Source organism: Ischnura elegans, chromosome 9 (assembly GCF_921293095.1).
Source record: "Ischnura elegans chromosome 9, ioIscEleg1.1, whole genome shotgun sequence".
Lineage (NCBI taxonomy): Eukaryota > Metazoa > Arthropoda > Insecta > Odonata > Coenagrionidae > Ischnura > Ischnura elegans.
The window spans coordinates 18,383,185-18,404,589 of NC_060254.1; the positions used below are offsets into that span (position 1 = coordinate 18,383,185).

The following is a 21,405-nucleotide window of genomic DNA, read 5'->3' on the forward strand; positions in this document are numbered from 1 at the left end:
TACAACATTTTCCTCGAAAATATTTTTCATCGATGTCGAAGAATAATGCTCATGTAAAGTCTTACTTGTTACTTTATAATTAAAAAAACGGCGTAAGATGTAAAAGGATAGAAGATACAATCTCATTAAGGTATGGACAGGGATGATCTAAGAGAGTGTAGCTTATTGATCTAGACACGATATCGGAAATTGCTACCGCTAAAAAAAAGCGACGACGACGGGAGCGAAGATTTCGAGGATGGAGGATTATGGGGAGTGTTGTGGGCAGAAGCAGGGCTGGGGACCGTTAACCGCCGCTTGGGACGGGAGGCGGGAGGGCCCTGAGATTGTCGCCTGTTGTCATAGGGGCGTTGTTGGCCCTGCGGATTGCCATTAATGGGTTGTCTAAGGACTTGTGGCTGCGTTTTTTTCGTATACATTTTTTTTTGTTAATCCTCAGGCTGACGTTGATCCAGCGTCTCATGCAAATTGACAGATACGGAAAGGGACCTTAATGAATGAAGCAATTTAAAATTCAGATGGTGGGAAATTGTGACGTGGTATGGAGGAAATTGTGATTTTTTGGGATAAAAAAGTTTGGATTATACATTCATGAAAATCAAAGTTATCTCGTTTTGCCATTTGAGTTTCGCGGTAAATATGATACGAAAGAGATGAAGGTGAGTCCCCCAATCTGAGACACTTCTTAAATTTTGAGTTTTATTCGTCCAATTTTCCTTTAATATTCCAATTCACGTCAGGGGCATAATAATTCTATGCATAAAAAGAGACGCAATTTGTTTTTTTAGGAAAATATGATTCATGTGAAGCAAATATATGAGAAAATGTATGGGTTGATGCCTGCAAGTATGTAAGTTATCATATTTTATTTAAAGTTATTTTGGAATTTCATGTGATTGAAAACAAAAGAATATAATTCATGCATAGGTACTTCAATAATACCTTAATGTTAAATTAATCGAGGGCTTTAAAATTTAATGTATCCTCTTTGGGTCGAATCGATAAAATATACATAAGATTTATCCTGACTGATTAATTTCTTTGCAGTTAACTTACTTTTATGCATTTAACAAATAGGTCATAGTACTTAAAGCAAAGATACTTACTTTAATCCGTCATTTAACATATAATTATAAAAATTTTCACGAGGGTTGATACTAAGCCTTCAATATCTCACCCTGATATTTTACACTTAGTTTAGTTCTCAAGCATTATCTATAAATCTTGCGAATTCAAAAAGTGTTTATTTATTACGTTAGTATATCTCCAATTATCACACCAGATGTGCCATCAAGATTTAACACCGATATTTACTAATATATATTTAATTAATGTTTTAAGCATTTAGTATACATAAGGCTGCCTTCAGCAGTATTGTTTGGGGATAGTCGAAAATGAAAATACTTCCATGAAGAGTGATCTTATTGAAAAAATGGTAATTTTGGCTCTCAATATCTATTCAAAGTTTTATATGCAAAGTAAGGCAACTGAGCATGATATTCTCATTTCATGCTGACGCTAAGATCTTTTAGAGTCAAACAGATAACCAATTATAAATAAAAATAGGCTATTAGCTGTTATGAGAAGGCCACTGACAGATGAAAACAAATGAATTAGGCACTGAAGACTTATCATTCAAAATGATACTTATGCAGAAAAGTAAGCGGATGTCGGTATAGAAATGTAATTTGATTAACAAGAGAAAAACTCAAACGGAATATAATGTACACAAGATTACCATTTTGGTGATATTTTTATTATATTAACTTCATTTCATATAAATTGTGTTGTTGCTATCGCTCAAACATCCTATATCCTTTATTCGAGGAAACTCATATCAATACCTCCCCTGCACAAGCGCTCAACAATCGCCCACCGAATAAAATCCGCTTTTCTAGTAACCCAAGTTGTACTAGATTTGCAGATAAAATCAAATCCGCTCATGCAGTACCACTAGGGCTATGAGATGAGCGGATTTGATTCGATGTGCGATTGTTGATCGTTTGTGAAGTGGACATATCGTAATGGCCAAAGGGTTGTCCAATCCATAAGCACTTCTCGGAAATACTATTGCTATCCTCATCTATTTAGTCTCATCCGAAGTGTTACAATGTTTAAAGCAGTTTACTCTTCGTGCGCATGAATGCAACTATCGCGAGCATCAGCAAAGAAACTTGAATGTACGCCATAAGTATCACTTTTCACGAAAAGTAAAATTTTATTTTTGTAGGAGTTGAAGGAATTAAAACTTTGATCTCTCCACAGGATTTAGTATTTTTTCCGACTGTGGTTTCGTAGCGAGGGAATATTTTCAAGGTAAAGACCGCAGGAAAATTGAGCGGCAGGTGGAGAAAAATTATGTCACGGAATTTTAACGCTGGATAGCTGATGCCAGTAAGAAGCAAAATTATTAATTATTTTTAGGTCGAAAACACATCTTTCCCTGCCAATTAATGTATAGAAGAACCACAAGACCTATTCCACGTATTAGCTTATCATGTTCGAAAAGTGTGGTGCGAGGGAAGGTGGTTTGTGCGAACTTACAACCATAGCGCTGACGGTCAATCTTCGAACGGTTAAACGGTTAAATCGCATCGCCAAACGTTTTCAGCAAGACGCGATTTCCGGGAGGCAAAGCATTTAAAGTCATGAGTTGTCCAGAGCATCTGGCAACGGGGCAAACTCGCGGCCAATCGCATAGCTTGGCTAAAAGTTTATGTTGTTAGCAAATGGTGCGTTTTTGACTTAAAAATTATCAATAATTTTGGTTCCTAATGCCATCAGATGCCATCTAGCGATTTGATCGTTGGATTATTCTTCCTCATAGAATAATCCTCTAAAATTTCTGGCACAGTAACGGCTTTACCTGGCTTCGCTATTTAGCGGGCCCTTTCCGCTTCTATAGCGTTAAGGTGTTTTTCCTCGTCTCATCCCTTCCTTCCCTATCCTACCCCAGAGGCGTCGTCGGGCTCCAATCGCGGCGGCGCCTCTTTCCTTTTTCCTTCCTCTCCAGCCCCTCCCCGGGTGATCGGGCGTATAAGTCTGTGACTTGGTTCCCGGCCCCGGTGTGTTGTATCCTCGAAGGGCTCCCCTTGAGCCCTCATTCTCTCTGCCATCAGATACTCAGAGTAAACATTTCGTGACACTATTTTTCTACATCCTCTATATCGGGTTAAAAATGGAGAAGGAAATTTTTTCGAGTGTTAAGGAGTTGGTGGTTAAGAAGAGGTGGTTGTTGGGCTAGATGCTTGGGTAGGCGTCACTGTGTGTAGGGTGGGGGGGGGGGGGGGGTGAATGGTTGGATAAGTAAGGAGGAAAGGGGAGGAGTGGTAGCAATAGGGATATAGGTGGTCAAAAACTAGGTTTAAATCACTGTGGGTTAAAAGTTCTAGCTCCTCCAGAGCGTCTAATCTGCATTCTTTCTTTTCGAAGCGCATAATGATAGATATAGAGTCAATGCCGTGGCCCATGTCTAGGAGATATTTGGCGAACTATGAATTTTCTTCCTCGTGGATATAACGTATCTGGTTCTCTGCATCTCTTGTGGAAAAACTCCTCCCTGTTCGCTCAATGCAAGTGGCGTCACAGTCAGCACGATTGGCCTCCACTTCGCTCTTCAGGAATTTCTTTGTTCTTGAGCGATCCCAGTATGCTTCTTAGAGTTCGGTTGTTGTAGAATGCTGGTTTAAAAAAATTATTTTAACAAAAATACTTACTTGTTCATCAACATATAAATGTGCACAATATCCTGTGAACCATCTCTAGGGTGTTTGGCAGGGGGTGATCAATCACCAGCATACAGCGTGCAAGAGGACCACCACATGCACACCACACAGCCATAAATAAGTTATGCATGCTAAAAAACTATACTTCCAAACTCATGAGAAGGAACAACTTGCCAACTACTCACAAAGATAATCTAGCATCAATTTCATGTGGTTTTTAGGTGGTATATCAACTTATAACTTATCTTAAGTAATCAGAACTCAATATCAACATGAGGACAATTACAGGCTATATCCAAGACAGAATTTGATGTATGAGTATGAACAGAAATATATTGTTAATTTTACTGAAAAATTTATAATATTTTGCAAAGAACAATACGCTATATGAAGATTCAATATTGCATTGGGGTCTCTCAGCATTAAATTTTCGCCATTTTCGATTAATCTTAGTTGGCCAGATTTTGAGGGATGATGGCCTGAAGAAGACAATTGTTGAGGGAGGATTGGAAGCGAAGAAGGGTAAGGAACGGCCCCGAATGAGTTACATGGGACAGGTTATAAAGGATGTAGAAGAGAATAAATACATCGCTATGAAAATATTAGCGGATATAAGAGAGGGGTGAAGAGCTGCGTCAAACCAATCTTAGAATTGTTGAATAATGATGGTGATGAATAAAAAAATAATATATATACATATACACCATTATTGGATATTTCATTGATGAGTCAAAATTTTTATTTTTCGCCAGCTTACTTCGATTTTACCCAACTGCGGAGCGTCAGAAGGTTGAGTTTTACGGAACTTGGGTCCAGGACAGGGCGAGTAGCCCGAAATACCGCGCAGGCAAAACCGGTCAAGGGAAATCCGTTTCGGACGGCAAAGTCGGGATTTGTAAGCGCATTGGCTTAACAAGGGCCCTGGAATCGAGGATCTAATTTGGAAAGAGATTAGGTGCCCGTGAATCGGCGGGCGATTGTGACTTTGCCTTTAAAATTTTAATGGTTCAAATTCGATAGGGATCAGTGCAATACCTCTTGTGTTCTGATTGCATTTGCTCAAGCTCCCTTTCTGAGGGGACAGCGAAGCACTAATTCATTCGAAAATAATAGGGGAGACAATGCAGAGATGAATGGTAAATTGGATAAATTTAGATCAGATTTTCATCTAAAATTGGCCAATTAAATTTAATTGCCAAACAACGGTTCTTTCAGATATATGTATGCGATGTGCGCAGGAAATATAGGTAGAGAATTACGTACCAAATATTGGTACTTTATATTGAGTATATTAATGGTTAGCATTATTGGGAAATAGAATTCCTGGAATTTGCCGTTTTCGCATTAACGTGAAAGGGTGTCCTCAGCTGCTGATGTAGTAGGTAAATAGAAAATATTATCTTATTTAAATAAGTGCAGTGTATACAATTTTTGAAATGTCTTAATTATGGCATGAATTTGCAAAGAGAAAATTAAAGAGTAACAGCGGCAGTATATATTATCCTTTTTACATCAATATACAAAATCAATTCGCAATCGAAGTCATTAGAAGATTAACAATGGACAATATTGCAGTGAGAAAAGTTTTGCCAAATTTTAGTTTCGACTGATTAAGTGATTGAGTCATAAAGTTATTGACATGTTCATAGGAGTAGGTCGAGCAATTTGCTCTCCTTAATGGTTAATAGAACTATAGAAAAGGTTTTCGCGATGTGATAATGGTTTCCAGGCTTCCCAGGTCAGTTTCGCCGGCTATCACGTCAGTAACTTTTTGTCTTTTCAGTTTCTAGCCCCTGTACTTCCAAAGATTGATCCTATTTAGGCTATAGAACTGGCGAAAACCCCAAGCATATCACTAGAGAGAGTATAGCTACATGCCCTCTTACCCTTGGAAGAGAGTTTTTCAGGAAACCCAGTCTCAATAAACCATTTATAACCAGAGATAATTAGGACAGATCCAACTGAAAAACTTAGGGGTGCATAAAGAGGCCCAGTTTCATAAAGCTCCACTTATGACCTGAAGATGCTGGGGGAATTGCGGGATAAACTGTCGTCCTCATACAACACTAAGCGTGGAATTCCGAATACCATGATATTATGGGCTATAATCTGAAATAAAATTTGAAATAGCTTACAAAAAATAAGAAATCGTTAAGTATACATAATAAAGTATTTTAGGCTCTTTTTAGCCAACACTTTGAAATTACTGAGGTGGCAATAAATGAATGATATCATAACTTAATTGATGATAGTTGCAAGCGCTTTTGGTTGATTGAAGCATTGTACACTATCAATTTCAATGATATACACCCCTTACGTTTCCTACGTATCCATACGTTTCCTCTGGGAGAATTCTCAAGGCTACCTAGCAGCCCCTATTTTGTCCCCAATTCATGCAATGCTATTAGAAGTTAATAAAATGGACCAGGGCACAACGACACAACTCATTCATACATAAGAGCACACTTATATTAGAAAGGCTTCAATGTTTCATACGACGGGTAAATTATTGAAATGCACTACACCACTATCATTATAGTTTAAATACCTCACTACTTCCTGAGTTGTATGCGGGCTAAGTAAGCCTTTTTTATTCGCCGTACAATTAGGAAACGAATATGCTGTATATTCAAAGAAGCACCTGCGTGTACCTCTAAAGATCTCGCAAGACACATGGAGATCACAATATATCCATTGCAAATAAGAACAAAGGTGTCTCACATATATATGTATATGTGTATTTAAATCCAGAGAAAACTTATGGCTCATAATAATGTATTGGGGACACGTAAAAAATTATTGAATGATTCATTAGAGCTCTTGTAAATATGCTAGCTGCGTATACTCTCATCCTTTCTATATTTAGCCATGTTAACTTTAATGCTGAATTTTCCGCTACAAATTTTCTCATAGATTTGAAGTTAAACCTAACAATAATTCGTTTTATTAATACCTACCAATTAGTTTCTGGCTCTATTAATTACATTAATTGGTTTGATATGAATATTAATTACGAACTTTTATAACTCACTGTATTATGGAATTACCGATTATCAAGCCCCCACGATCAATTTGGCTAATTATTGGTGATATTAAACAGCGATCATTCTGATGGCTAACAATTTCGAGTCTTAATTGATTGTCTACGAGCGATAGGACAAATAATTCGGAAGGAATCCATGAGAAAAATTATGATTGATTAATTTCGGAATAGGATTGCCGAATCCCTAACATTTACAGGAAAAATAACAAAAACTATCCCAGAAAACTCAAATGGTAAACCCGCATGAAACTTTATTCCAAGGAAATATCATATTTTATTAACTTCACGGACGACACTGAAATTTCCGTAATGAGATACCTTTGTGAATTGCGTAAATTAACATGTTTGAAAAGAGAGTGAAATTTACGTGGTGATTAATTGGAAATCCGGCGGTTGATGCCACGATTGGCAGCGTATAATCAGTGTGACGACTCGGATTAATTTGTCAGACGGCAAATTACCAGCTGCAAAAATAAATTGCGGAATTCGTGAAATTAAGGCGCGATCAAATCAAGTCCGGAAAACGGTGATGAGCTATTTTATTTGGCTGTTTTATTTCCGGTTCCAATAACACCATCAGTTGGAAAATGAAACATCAAATTACGGTGATTGTGATCACTCAATTCATTAGGAAATTTATTCATAAAAAATGATATTGCAAAATAAGGTTTTTTTAATAAGGAAATTTTGACCAGCATTTTAGAAGAAAAATTTTGGCAGACACTCGCTCATAGTTTCAATCCAAAGTTTGGCTGAGAATAGGTGAGAGTAGAGCGCGCCCCGTACCAAGCACTTGGCCAGAAATATACTTCGGGAAGGCCTTGGATGATATGGGGATTGTCTATACTGATTTATGTTGCCAATTCGCTCGCTTCAGAAAACCATGCATTTCTTTTAACAAAGCTATTAATTTTGTTTGTAAGACGCTGAAATTTAAAGCCATATTTATATTTAACCTATTTTACAAAACCAACAGCCTGCATTTATTCTACCGGCTTGGAGGCCCAGCAGTCAGTCTAATACTTATATATTTATTACTCGCTTTGCTCGCTGGGGGGGCTCTGCCCCCCCTAGGCCCCCCCGAAAAAGGCCTGCGGCCTGTTATGCTCACTGTGGGGGGTCTTACACTTTTTGTTTGCTACTTGTTACTTAAGGATCGTTTACTTTTAAGCTGGCTAGCTTAGGTATAAGCAATATTTCCACTTTCACGTAAAACGAGCGCATGGTACGTAGGCTACAATGTGAATGTAAATATTTATAAAGAGAAACGTTTTTCTGAGGGGCTAAAAAAGTAAAATAAATTTCTTCGAGTTTCTCTAACTTATTCAATTCAAATACAAAAAACGTTGAGACCACGTTCCACTGTAACATCCAATGCATACGTAATATCATAACATAACGACTTTACGAATTACAATTAAAAACACGTTTATTAATTATTTTCCACAAAACTCAACCAAATTCTTATATCATACACGAATAAGATGTAACAGCTGTTCCCCGCTTCGTAAGCGAATTACGTAGGGACTGAATATCAATATCTAGAAACAAATGCGCCTTAGCATGAATTGGGGCTAGTATGACGAATTTTATCGAAATATTATTGATCGTGATCGCGAATGATTTCACTTCAGAAATACCTCTATTTAAAGTTTTAATGAATCGGGATACACAAATATCTCAGCTTTAATATCCAACGCAATGCGCAATAAATCTGGTGAGTAAAGGATCACAGCCTTTGGTGTACAAGACATTGTGAATGTCAAGATTTCGATAATTTTCACAGTTGAATAACTTAGTCACTCAAGGAAACGTGATTTTCGCAAGACAAATAATTGAATAAGAAATACCTTTATTTGCACGTATCTTACATATTGTATTATTCACTGCCTATTCACTCCTGCAGCTCACGGATAACATTGTACATTAAAAAGGACATTAACGGAAAAATAAACGTAAACAAAAATAAAAAGTTATCACCATCACAAAAAATGAAAATAAAATCATTTTTACCTACCTATATCATGTAAGACTTGTTTGAAAGTCTTTCTACTACAATCGTGTATCGTCAACAAGATACGAACTATAGTCAACAGCACGAATCATATTTCTAAATTGGCATTTAGTGCACTTGTTAACTTTGATATTAATAACCACCACACTTTCGATGTAGTATACCAAAAACAACAACTAATTTCCTACCTTATATTTCTCCGCTTTTGATTTGAATGCGCTTTGATTTAAACAGATGTTTGTTCTTGCGGAAAGAAGACGCAAAGAAATAGACACTTCAAATTTTACTTTCTTAATTTCCTTCCACATATTTATCAGTTTTTCGTTTTAATTCCTTTATCTTCTTTCCCAATTTAGCTCCTCTTGTTTGCATAAACAAATATGTTGCTATTATTGTTCGTTTGTATGACTGCCGCGCCGCCATTGGAATTTGGTGGCCATTTTTTGAACTAATCCCCATACTCAATTTTAGATGAATAGACAGATAAATAATTGTAAATTTAGTGTTTTCATAATTTTTCCTGGGGTTTCAGACAATTTTAGAGGGGGTCTTCATTAGACTTTTTGCCGTATCTCGTCTCGTTCACCCCAAACATTTGTATAGGTGAGTGAATGAATGAATGAGTGGTCGTTAGGGGATTTTATTATATATAGATGTAAATTTAGTGTTTTCATAATTTTTCCTGGGGTTTCAGACAATTTTAGAGGGGGTCTTCATTAGACTTTTTGCCGTATCTCGTCTCGTTCACCCCAAACATTTGTATACGTGAATGAATGAATGAGTGGTCGTTAAGGGGCTTCATGTTATATAGACTCGCTTAGCTCGCTGGGGGGGCTCTGCCCCCCCTAGGCCCCCCCGAAAAAGGCCTACGGCCTGTTATGCTCACTGTGGGAGGTCTTACACTTTTCGTTTGCTACTTGTTACTTAAGGATCGTTTACTTTTAAGCTGGCAAGCTTAGGTATAAGCAATATTTCCACTTTCACGTAAAACGAGTGCATGGTACGTAGGCTACAATATGAATGCAAATATTTATAAAGAGAAACGTTTTTCTGAGGGGCTAAAAAAGTAAAATAAATTTCTTCGATTATCTCTAACTTATTCAATTCAAATACAAAAAACGTTGAGACCACGTTCCACTGTAACACCCAATGCAAACGTAATATCATAACATAACGACCTTACGAATTACAATGAAAAACGCGTTTATTAATTATTTTCCACAAAACTCAACCAAATTCTTGATATACGAATAGGATATAACAGCTGTTCCCCTTCGTAATCGAATTACGTAGGGACTGAATATGGAACAAATGCGCCTTAGCATGAATTAGGGCTAGTATGACGAATTTTATCGAAATATAATTTTCCTGATCGCGAATGATTTCACTTCAGAAATACCTCTATTTAAAGTTTTAATGAATCGGGGTACACAAATATCTTAGCTTTAATATCCAACGCAATGCGTAATAAATCTGGTGAGTAACGGATCACAGCATTTGGTGTACAAGACATTGTGAATGTCAAGATTTCGATAATTTTCACGGTTGAATAACTTAGTCACTCAAGGAAACGTAATTTTCGCAAGACAAATAATTGAATAAGAAATACCTTTATTTGCACTAATCTTCCATATTGTATTATTCACTGCCTATTCACTCCTGCAGCTCACGGATAACATTGTACATTAAAAAGGATATTAACGGAAAAAATAACGTAAAAAAAATAAAAAGTTATCACCATCACAAAAAATGAAATTATATTTTTACCTACCTATATTATGTAACACTTGTTTAAAAGCCTTTCTACTACAATCGTGTATCGCCAACAAGATACGAACTATAGTCAACAGCACGAATCATATTTCTAAAATGGCATTTGGTGCACTTATTAACTTTGAAATTAATAACCACCACACTTTCGATGTAATATACCAAAAACAACAACTAATTTCCTACCTTATATTTCTCCGCTTTTAATTTGAATGCGCTTTGATTTAAACAGATGTTTGTTCTTGCGGAAAGAAGACGCAAAGAAATAGACACTTCAAATATTATTTTCCTTATTTCCTTCCATATATTTATCAGTTTTTCGTTTCATTTCCTTTATCTTCTTTCCCAATTTAGCTCCTCTTGTTTGCATAAACAAATATGTTGCTATGATTGTCCGTTTGTATGACTGCCGCGCCGCCATTGGAATTTGGTGGCCATTTTTTGAACTAATCCCCATACACTCAATTTTATATGAATAGACGGACAAATAATTGTAAATTTAGTGTTTTCATAATTTTTCCTGGGGTTTCAGACAATTTTAGAGGGGGTCTTCATTAGACTTTTTGCCGTATCTCGTCTCGTTCACCCCAAACATTTGTATACGTGAATGAATGAATGAGTGGTCGTTAAGGGGCTTCATGTTATATAGATTACATTTTTTATCTTAAAAAAAGTCATATTTTTTATCTGAAAGTTATAATTTTTTCTTTTTGTCAGTTTATGAATGGAGCATTTTAGCAAAATCTGGCATTCCGTACTTTACCTCTTCTTGTTTCTACATTTCTGTACATGATATGTTTTAGCTACGTCTCATTACCAATGATGTATAATTAAAATGTATAAAAAAATTAATTAATGGTTTGACTAGCATTAAATTTACGGATCGTAGCTTACACACTGGTATTTTTTTACCCCTAAATCAATCTAAAGATCCTTCATTTTTATTCTGGAGTTGAACAACAACAAATTTGGAGAAATAAATTTATTATTATTTCTTTTCAGCGGCGTTTTTTCTGGTGATATGCAAAGTACGGCTTACACCAAACAGTCTCCTCTTTATTCTGAATTTAAAATTTCTAGCAATTCCAAATATATTTAAAATTAGTGCTTTATGTTCGAAAATTCAGCAAATCGAAATGTATGGCAGGGAAAAAGTTTTTCGGTTGTCCGATATTTTTGACACCTTGATGCATTGAGTGAGGCACTACACCCATGGCCGATACCGGGTGTTTATAAATGAATATTGGGATTTTTACACTTTCTAAAATTTATTACAATTTAATTACAGTTATAAATTATATGTCAAACGAAAGAACATCTCAAACGATTTTGTTTTGCACATGCGCGTGAAATTTTTCCGCCGCGATCCGCTAGAAAGCGGTAGCTGCAAAGATAGCGACTAATAAACAGAAAGCGTTATGTGTTTTACAGTTTGCAATGACTGAATCTGGGCAACGTGCGTTCCGCATTAAAATCGGTTGTGATCCTCCAAGTGACAATAACATCCGTAGATGGTATCATCAGTCTGAAGAGACAGGCTGCCTTTGTAAAGGGAAGAGCACGGGACGACCAAGAGTTAACGAAGAGACTGTTAAGCGAGTGAGAGAGTCGTTCACTCGTAGTCCAAAGAAATCAGTCTGGAAGGCTAGTCGTGAATTAGAAATTCATGTGTTGACTACTTGGAAAGTTTTAAGGAAATGCTTACAACACTTTATTACAGTTATTACAGGCTCTAAAGCCTACCGACCACGGATTACCTGCCAACTTCACCGTGGAAATGTTGTTTCATGACGATGGTGATTTTCTGGATCATGTTGTCTTCAGTGATGAATCAACCTTTCACCTCAGTGGACATGCAAACACTCATAATGTGCGTATCTGGGTTTACTGTGTAACACACGTTGCGCAGTAACTATAGATTCAGTGTTTGCAAACTGTAAAGCACAAAACGCTCTCTGTTCAGTAGTCGCCATCTTTGCTACTACCGCTTTCTAGCGGATCGCGGCGGAAAAATTTCACGCACATCTGCATTGCTGCTGAATAACAAAAATTTTTGAGTTGCTCTTTCATTTGATATATAATTTATAGCTGTTAGTATAATGTAATAAATATTATAAAGCGTTAAAACCCCGATATTCATTTATAAACACCCTATATAATAATAAGTATGATTGGTACTCTCTCTGATTTCCATTATCTCTTAATTTCCTCCTTCATTCTTCATATTTTTGCATTTAGTTAGGTTCAAACCATTATAAGATTATATGAGATATGATGTATAAGAAAACTACATTTGGTATTCAAATCGCTATAAGAGGACGTGCCTTCTGATTGGAAGAAATACGGTGCCACAGATTGTTTCAGCGACGGATAGAAATAGGTCCCCAGGGATGTGAAAAGGGATGGGAATCGTTCACTTAGAGCTTTTGCCAAAAAATAATGGCGTGAAACGGTCATTCTTCCGCCACCATTGTAGCGATCAGTAACTGAAAAGATATGTTATAACGTAATGAGGAGGGGGAGGATATTCCACGTACATAATACTAATGATAAAATCGAAAATAATAGGGGTAGATGAAGCCGGACAAAGGGAGACAATCTCTTTTTTAGTTCATTAACTTCCGAATGGAGGAGTGGGGCGGTGATTAATCAAAGACCATCTCCCTCAGTGCTTCTCTCTCATCCCATTCGTCATCCACGCCTGATCCAAAGGCTGATGTCCTAATGTACCGTGCGACGTGTCTTTCGAGGTGGCAAACTGGTTACTCTCGGAAAAGAACGTCTATTCCATTTGCTCTTTCGCCGGAACCAAATTAAGAAAAACAGAGGGAAGCTCCGCGAGAGAATGGAAAAAGACGAGACAAGGAGGGAGTTAGCGGAGAGAGAGAGAGAGAGAGAGAGACGGATTAGGGCTCATGCGAGAGTGAAATAGCGGGAGAAAGTAAGAAATGTGACCGTGAGAGTGGAGAGATTGCTGGGCGGAGAGAGGGAGAGCTGGATAAATGGAATGGAAAAAAAGCGGAAACGGTGGAAGAAGAAGAGGCTGAGGGACCAATGTGGCGGGAATGAGAGCGTCACGTGATCGGGGAGATTAAGGGAAACAGATCGCTGACCCTAATGCACCCCCCGCCCTTCTAGCCTTCCCATACTCCTCCCGGAGAGTACGGCGCAACCTTTAAGTCGTCGCCGGCCACCAACGCCCTCCTATCCGGGTCTCTTAGCCTCACGCCTCCGTGGCCCCGCTAATTACGCCTGCTCTCTTTGCCACCAGCTCCCTTCTCTCCAGGTTTTAACCGAGTTAAGCTCTTCTTTCCCCTTGTTTCTCTTCAGTTACTCTCGCTGCCTATTCGCTATACTTTCTTCCTTTTTAGAGTTCCCTCTTTTTCCAAGAGTTTTCTTATTACGACCGCCACCGCGTCCCTTCTTCTCCGCAAATTCGATAGTGAGTTATCTCACACTCCCCATCTCACACTCCTCCCTTCTCTGCGTAAAAATCCTTTCCAACTTCCATTTACCCGTGTGAAGAGGGATAAAGAGGACATTTTACCAGAGGCGTGGTCACGTCCGGGTTCTGGGATGCTGACTCTCTGTAGAATTGAAATAGGTTCTTAATCGAGACCTAATTAAAGTAAGGTTCGATCGAGTGTAAATTGATATGACTATGAATTTTTATGATCAACTAACATCTGGTACTATGATCCTTGGTCCATTGGCGATTGGAGTTAGAAATCGTGGATAGCTTAGTGGTCCGTTCAGTGTCCAAGAAAGCCAAAGGTTCCAATGCCTATACAGGGGATTTTATCTCATGGGTATTAATGTAAAGTTCACCGCCGATCTCACGGCGGGCTTGAAGCATTACACAATACCTCCTAGAGTGAGATGGCCTTTGATAACATGGATGTAGAGTTTAAATAGATATTCAAGAAAATCAGTATTTTCAAGAGTATTATTAAATTTTCTAGTACTCAGATAATAGCTCCTACTTTAAGCGATTTACAGGTAAAACTCAAGCCATTGTCTAGCATTCAACTTCGAAAAAGTTATGCCTGATTGAATTTAGGTATTCAAAAAGTAAATACCAAAATTATACTGCATTGCAGATAGAGGTCTTATGATACCTTTGTTGCACATATTAAAACAAGGAAAAAGTCTTGTTGGATTAAGAAGATTTTATAGACAGATTCGCAATGAATGCTAGTTTTCTAATTTCCAATCGTGGAAAGTAGCTGTTGCAAATGCTGTAATTTTAAGGACTGCCGTAGTCAAAGACAGATAATTGCAATGAATTGCTGTTCTTTAAACAAAAACTTTAACTTTCCGTCCGATATTAGCCTGTGGAAAAATACTTTAATGAAGTTAACATAAAGGCAATAAGTGACATACCGCCGCAGCCTATCGTCGTAAGGTAACGCATGGGGCTATGGGTATTTATGTGGCTAACATAACCATATCCCGAATATACAGCATTGCTATGCGGAAAAAAACAAAACAGTACGCTTGGATGTTATTACAAATTGTGAATCGATAAGAAAATTTGAAAGCGTGAACGACAATTTACGAGTTGTTTTTTTTTTTTTTCGTATGACGGAGGAAATTATCATCGAGGATACTATCATTTATTTAATGCATCAAATAATACTATACATATCAGTCATTTAAAATGACCCTCATTTACAAGTTAGTAATATTTGGTAGGAATATATTTTATTTAAAAGAAAATGTAGAGTGTAGGTGTAACGTTGAACTCCTACCGCAGCGGCGTCCCAATCAACGTGTTAGATGATATGTCTCCATTAATAAGGAGGAATATACCTACATGCAATGGCTAATTAAAGCCTTACATTGAGATAGATCATGAATATATCATTTAAAAAATAAACAGGTCACTAATGTTGATAACAAATTCACATTTTCAGACAGTAACAGTGTGGAAACAATGGTAGGAAAAAATGTACGTGTAGGCCGTACTAAGAGAAGTTTCTTATCCCATGACTTTATGCTGTTTTAAACCTTAATTTTTGCAATCAAGATTTTTGCTTGGAAGAAATTATTCATTCAAGATATGCTGAATAAGAATATTTTACATCTTTGCACCTTTTTTTTACAAAATAATGAGGATAAGTAGTTGAAAATTATCGTATAATTATAATCAAAATGACCAAACCTCAATAACCTATGGCCATGGCTCATTTCAGCCACGAAATTCACATGTCAGGCTTAAAAAATCGTTATCAAACGCTTGGTATGAAAACAGATTGGATTAATTCCAGTCAGTGTCAAACACACGCTTCCTGGTAGCGGACAATCGCATCGCTTCCCGATTTTGAACTCCCTCAGGGCCGAGGGAGGGTTCATTGTACGAGCTTTTCTTCCTCTTCAACCGGTTACCCAGCAGCCCTCAACCACCGCTAACCCTCTCATTGGTCTCATTTCTCTCGTCGTCGAGTCCACTTGGTGGGCATTCCTCTCTGCTCACCGACTGACCAAATAGCCCCCCGATTCCCGACTCGCTCGATTTGTGCCAATTTCCTGCCCAAGCGCCCTCGATCCCATTTCTTAAACCTGCGTCCTCGCCGCTTGTTTGTCAGACGGTGTGGGTGCTTATTTCATGTCTTTTTTTTCACTGCCTTCTGTAATCATTGGCACGAGTCATTTATATGCTTTATATTTGGAGCTATCTTACCCCTTATATGCAGCAAGGTCGAAGAGAAAAAAATCCAGAAAATACATTATATTATGCTATATATAGATATTCGCGGCTCAAACTTTGGCCATAAATATTACGAAGCACTTACATATTCAAAATTTGAAGCTGTTAAAAAATTTACATTTTGATTCATTCTTTCGTGTTATACCGATCCAAGCGTGAAAAGAAAATCAAATGGAGAGTGAGGTTAAAAATTGAATGCTTTAAAAATATATATTAACGGTGTATGACTATGAATTAAAATTTAATGTGCAAAGTATAAATCAATGAAAATTTATTAAACACTCTAGCATAAGAAAATTTTAGTCTAAGAAAGATATAAAATGAATCATGGATAAAACATAAATGTGTCCACATTCCACCTTTCATTGAAGTGGGTATTCGAGTGTTGTTATGACAATCCTTCAACAAGGGTTCCAACTACAATTGCTGTTCTCTGAAACATTCGCCTTTACCTCAGCAATCGGTGCGTGGGAAAACCTTATAATACGGAAAATCATACGAAAAATATGCTAAGCCTTTTCCTATCGATATCACTCGGGGCAATGGAAATGTAGTGACTATATACGGATACATCAGTTATTTGATTATACAGAACTGTTATAAATGCTTTGACAGCAAATAATACGTCCAGTGTTTGTCGATAATATATTTCAATTCATGAAAATATATCTCCAAGCACACTTATTGTTATCTTGAGGTTTGGAAATCTGACTTTTTGCAATCTCTTCAATTCCGCGATTCTAAGTTCATAGCAGAATGATCTGCGATAAAAAGTTTCCATTTTCCCCTTAACAAACCTACAGCTGCATTTTCCTAAAATTAATAATATCCCATTGATAAATATGTGGTTGAACCAAAAGTAAGCCTACGTAAGTATATCTTAATCACATTTTTAAACTCGACCTTTGAACTATTTCATACCAACCTCATAATCATTTCAACCTAATTAACTGTCTTAATTGTATCATGGTCGTCAACTTATAAATGGAAAAATATTTTATTCATTCTATCTGAGGGTAGTTCCCTCTTTAATTTGCCAAGCAGTCTAAAAATGGCCACGTTTCTTCTGATCATGCTAACCCTTGCCTCATTGAGACCATAGTTTGGAAAAAAAGGATTTTAAGCAAAAAACGAAGTTTTTCCTGTGACAAAAGAGCTACAAATAGAGAAAAAGGAAGAATATGGACCGCCATACTTTGAAAAACACGAAGTGCTATAGATATTTTAATAATTTTCAATGGAAAAGTGTTTTATGACACCAGCTAATTTACCGTTTACCTGCCAATTAATGATGGGAAGAAAAAAAACATTCTGGAAAGCAATAAGAATGCAATTAAAGTTATAGGCAAAGAAATTTCCCATAAATTACTTAATAGTCTAGTTTTTTAAATGGAAATTGATGTTCATTTCATGGAGAAAAACTCCATCTAGGCTAACGATTCAACGTTTTAAACATTGCAGTTAGCCTACTATTCCAATTATGTATTACCAAATATTAGCTTTATTATTCCAATTATACGGTTATCTAAGAGGAATGTTTAAGGCGCGTTTATCGGGCAGTGCATTTAATATTGAAACTTACATGACGTACACTTTATTCGAAATTCGGAAAATTTTATTTTACCCTGGAATATCAAAGCAAGTATTAAGGGATAACCTCGACTATAGACCACACTTTGCAGGCATACGAAAAAGAAAAAAAAAACAAAACAGGAACAAAATAAAAACCCTCTCTGCGATTTAAAGCGCCCTTAATATAAATTTGTATTTTCAACCTAGTTCTACGTGTTCCTGTATGGTGGCGGCAGCGTAGAATCGACCGATGAGTCATCTAATTCGTTTGTCGGTCGCGTCTAAAAAGGGGCCGTCCCACCGCGGAGAGGACACTAAAGCTTCGCTCACTCCCGCCGAAACGAACTGGGGCCCGTTTTCATAGGTTGCCGCATTAACGATGCTCCATCCAGCCTTAACAGCGAGTCCCGGAATTACGTCGCGGTTTTGGCCCGCTGCGTCGCCGTTAAAAAAGATTGCGCCGCGCTTGCGGGTTGCAAGGGGATGATGTATTCGGCAACAGTCGAAACGCAAAAGGGAAGTCGTACATCTCGCGCTAACCTAAATCGCCCCTAAAGGAGCCTGCTCATTTGAACATCGCCTGCAAATGAAATTCGTTACTCGAGTGGATGGCGAGAATATTTCAGCCATTAGGAAGGCGATGAGTGAAGGAGTACAGAGATCTAGAATAAAATATCGATCAGTATTATTATTAAGAACTGAGTCTATGTTTTCCGGATAGATATCGTAGAACAGCACATCAAATGATAAAAAAAGATATCGTTCCGCCCCCTTAATTTTTTGTTCACAGATCAAAAACACGTGCTTCGATTAACTTGCAATGTACCTGATGATGATTTCAAGCCAATCGATACACGTGCAGCAGAGCTGTGAAATAAAATTAAGCGGCAGAACGATATTTTTGTATATCAGTTGCTATTGCGACTGATTTTATTATAAAATTATGAATGGAATGGGTGGTTTATTCTACAATTTCGAGTGTGAATGCTGATATATTTTATCATGTTGAATGCAACCCTTAGTGTATATTTCCACCTTTGCTTGTGACTTTGTACAAAATTTCTTGTTACTTGCAGAGGTTTGTAATCCAGATGCATATAGGTATACGTCAATACAATGAACAGAGACACCCGATACAGCATCAGAGGAACGTAGGAACATCCTGTGAAAGTCAGCGGTCATAGAAAACTTCACCCAGTGTGAAACCCGATACTGTTCGCCGGGAATGGATCAGAAATACTAAAATTTTTCATCACGATATTCATCCTTTTTGTATATTTACAACCTTGATAATGGCTACGTACAAAATAATTCGTTTCAAAACAGCGTTTTCTTTTTCTCGAATTTTTCAGGCTACTCCACGAAGTCAGACGAGGAACTGCGAATTCTACCGGGCCCTGTCAACCTATCCGAACACGCCGCTAGTTCGGATGTGTCAGGACTCCGAGTCGTTCCACCCGCTCTCCACGTGTTGCCATCGCAAGCAGCGGCCGAAATGTCGCTCGAGCCCACGGCCACTCCCGAGGTCTTCGTTGCCACAGTGGCTTCTGCGTCTATGCCCGATGCGGACGGGTCCGCTCCGGGCCCCACGCATCCCTGGCCGCCGGCCCAGCATCACCCCGTGCACCACCACGGCCCCAAGTCACGCTTCGGGCCCTACTTCGAGGAGGACCCGGACGGAAGCAACGTCACGGCCCGGCTTGGTTCCACCGTGAGACTCGACTGCAAGATCGGGATGCTCATGGACAAAACGGTGAGCGCAGACTCCATAGTTCTAGTTTCAGTTCTATTTCTAGTTATAGTTTTCAAGGCCTGGTTTATGGTACATAAACGAATGTATTTGGACACTCCCGTAGGAGTTTTTGTTCAAATGAATTCACGATTTTGACGAATCAGTACGGCAAATCGATTTCTTTTCACAACGTTTTTATACACTTGCTTTGGTGTTTGTCTTCATGTCCAAATCAAATGTTGCAACTCAATTTCAACCCAATTTCCGATTAACTATCAAGATGGAATTTTCCGGATAATTGAAAACCAAATGACAACGCAATATTCTAACTCTTTTATAGTGATTTTAGCTACATTTCAATTATTATTCAGAAGCTAAAATTAAATATGGAGATTAGAGTAAAAATGGCCACCAAAATCCGAAGGCTGCGCTGCCATTATTAGAACGAGAAATGATAGTCATTGCAACAAATATTTTTGCATCCAAGTTCATTGAAAAGTTGATTGAAGACAAATTACTTGTATTCTTTTTAGTACGCGATAAATTGCTATGTTATAAAAACATTATTTTTATTTTGTATTATTCCTCCTTTAGATCTCAATTTAAAAAAAGTTAATTTGCGTCTAGGAGTATAGATCTCATAATATGTGAAAGTTTATGTACAAATGAATTCTTTATATTTATATTATACTAGCTGACCCGGCGAACTTCGTACCGCCTAACATTCAATGAACTTATAGTTTAGTTGCACCATTTATAAATAAAGAGCGGCTGTATCATTTTAATCATATTTGATTTATTATAAATTAAATGAGAAAATATTGATGAAATAAAAATTATACGCATTCAGTTGTTGGCTATTTGTGTTATTAACCGTAAAAAAATGTTTTTAAGTCTAAGTCCGTAGCGTAAACTTGGCTCGTTCACGGGGCAGGTTTACGCAACGCTAGACCGACGCTTGACTGATGCTCAAAATAGTGTAACAAAAGCCCCTATGAAGCAGCATTCGTATCAAATGACTTTAGGCGCGCCAGTTATAGTATCTCTGTTTGCGTTTGCACTGCGTAAACGTGCTGCATGCGTAAACGCACCACGGTGTGCCCTACACATTCTAGTTTAATGTCTTGCGTCAAGCGCCTTCTGATAAACAACAGTTTTTGTTTTGTTATAAGCCGCAAGATAAAGCGAATGAAGCTAAATAAAAATAGCAAAGAGAAGCAGGGACGCAGCGAGGGGGGTTTTTGAGGGTTAAAACCCCCCCCAAAAGCTCAGAGAATCTTTTTATAAAACATTTGGTTATTAATATTAGAGGGACGGATGAGTCACAAAATATTTAACTGTTCACACAGCCGTAAAACCTACCATTTTGAACCTTTTATCCTAAAAAATGTTTGGGGAGAGCCCCCACACCTCTCGCTTACCTTGGCGAGTTTTCTATACCCTACAGACCCGCCAGTATTAGCTGCGATAAAAACCCCCTATCCTTAATTCCTAGCTGCGCCCTTGAAGCGAAGGAAGAAATATAGCGGATGGTTTACCGACTCGTAAACATACCACATATTATTTACCATGAGAAAATCATGGGTTTTCACTGACACATGAGAACAAACATCACAAAAACTGAAAGACTGACCATGCGATTTGTTAATCGTTATCACGAATGCAACACGAATAGGAAATTGAATACGGTTAAGCTCAAAAGGGCATATTAGTTGGGATAATGGAATCTTCGGATTGAGAACTTCCTCATTTTTAAATTTTCCTTTGAGTATAGTGGCGTGAATCACTTTCATTATCAGTTTTTTTTATAACCAAACACGTTCTGTTGGATAGTTTTGG

The 21,405-nt window shown here is 37.6% G+C and overlaps 1 protein-coding gene across 1 annotated transcript in view; it reads left to right on the forward strand.

Annotated features, from left to right (window-relative positions):
- The window catches only part of LOC124165819, a 316,986-nt gene that overhangs the window by 242,046 nt on the left and 53,535 nt on the right, over positions 1-21,405 (forward strand). Inside the window, exon 3 of the mRNA XM_046543344.1 lies at positions 19,187-19,587. Within this exon, the coding sequence (XP_046399300.1) occupies positions 19,187-19,587 (401 nt within the window). The remainder of the gene's footprint in view (positions 1-19,186; positions 19,588-21,405) is intronic.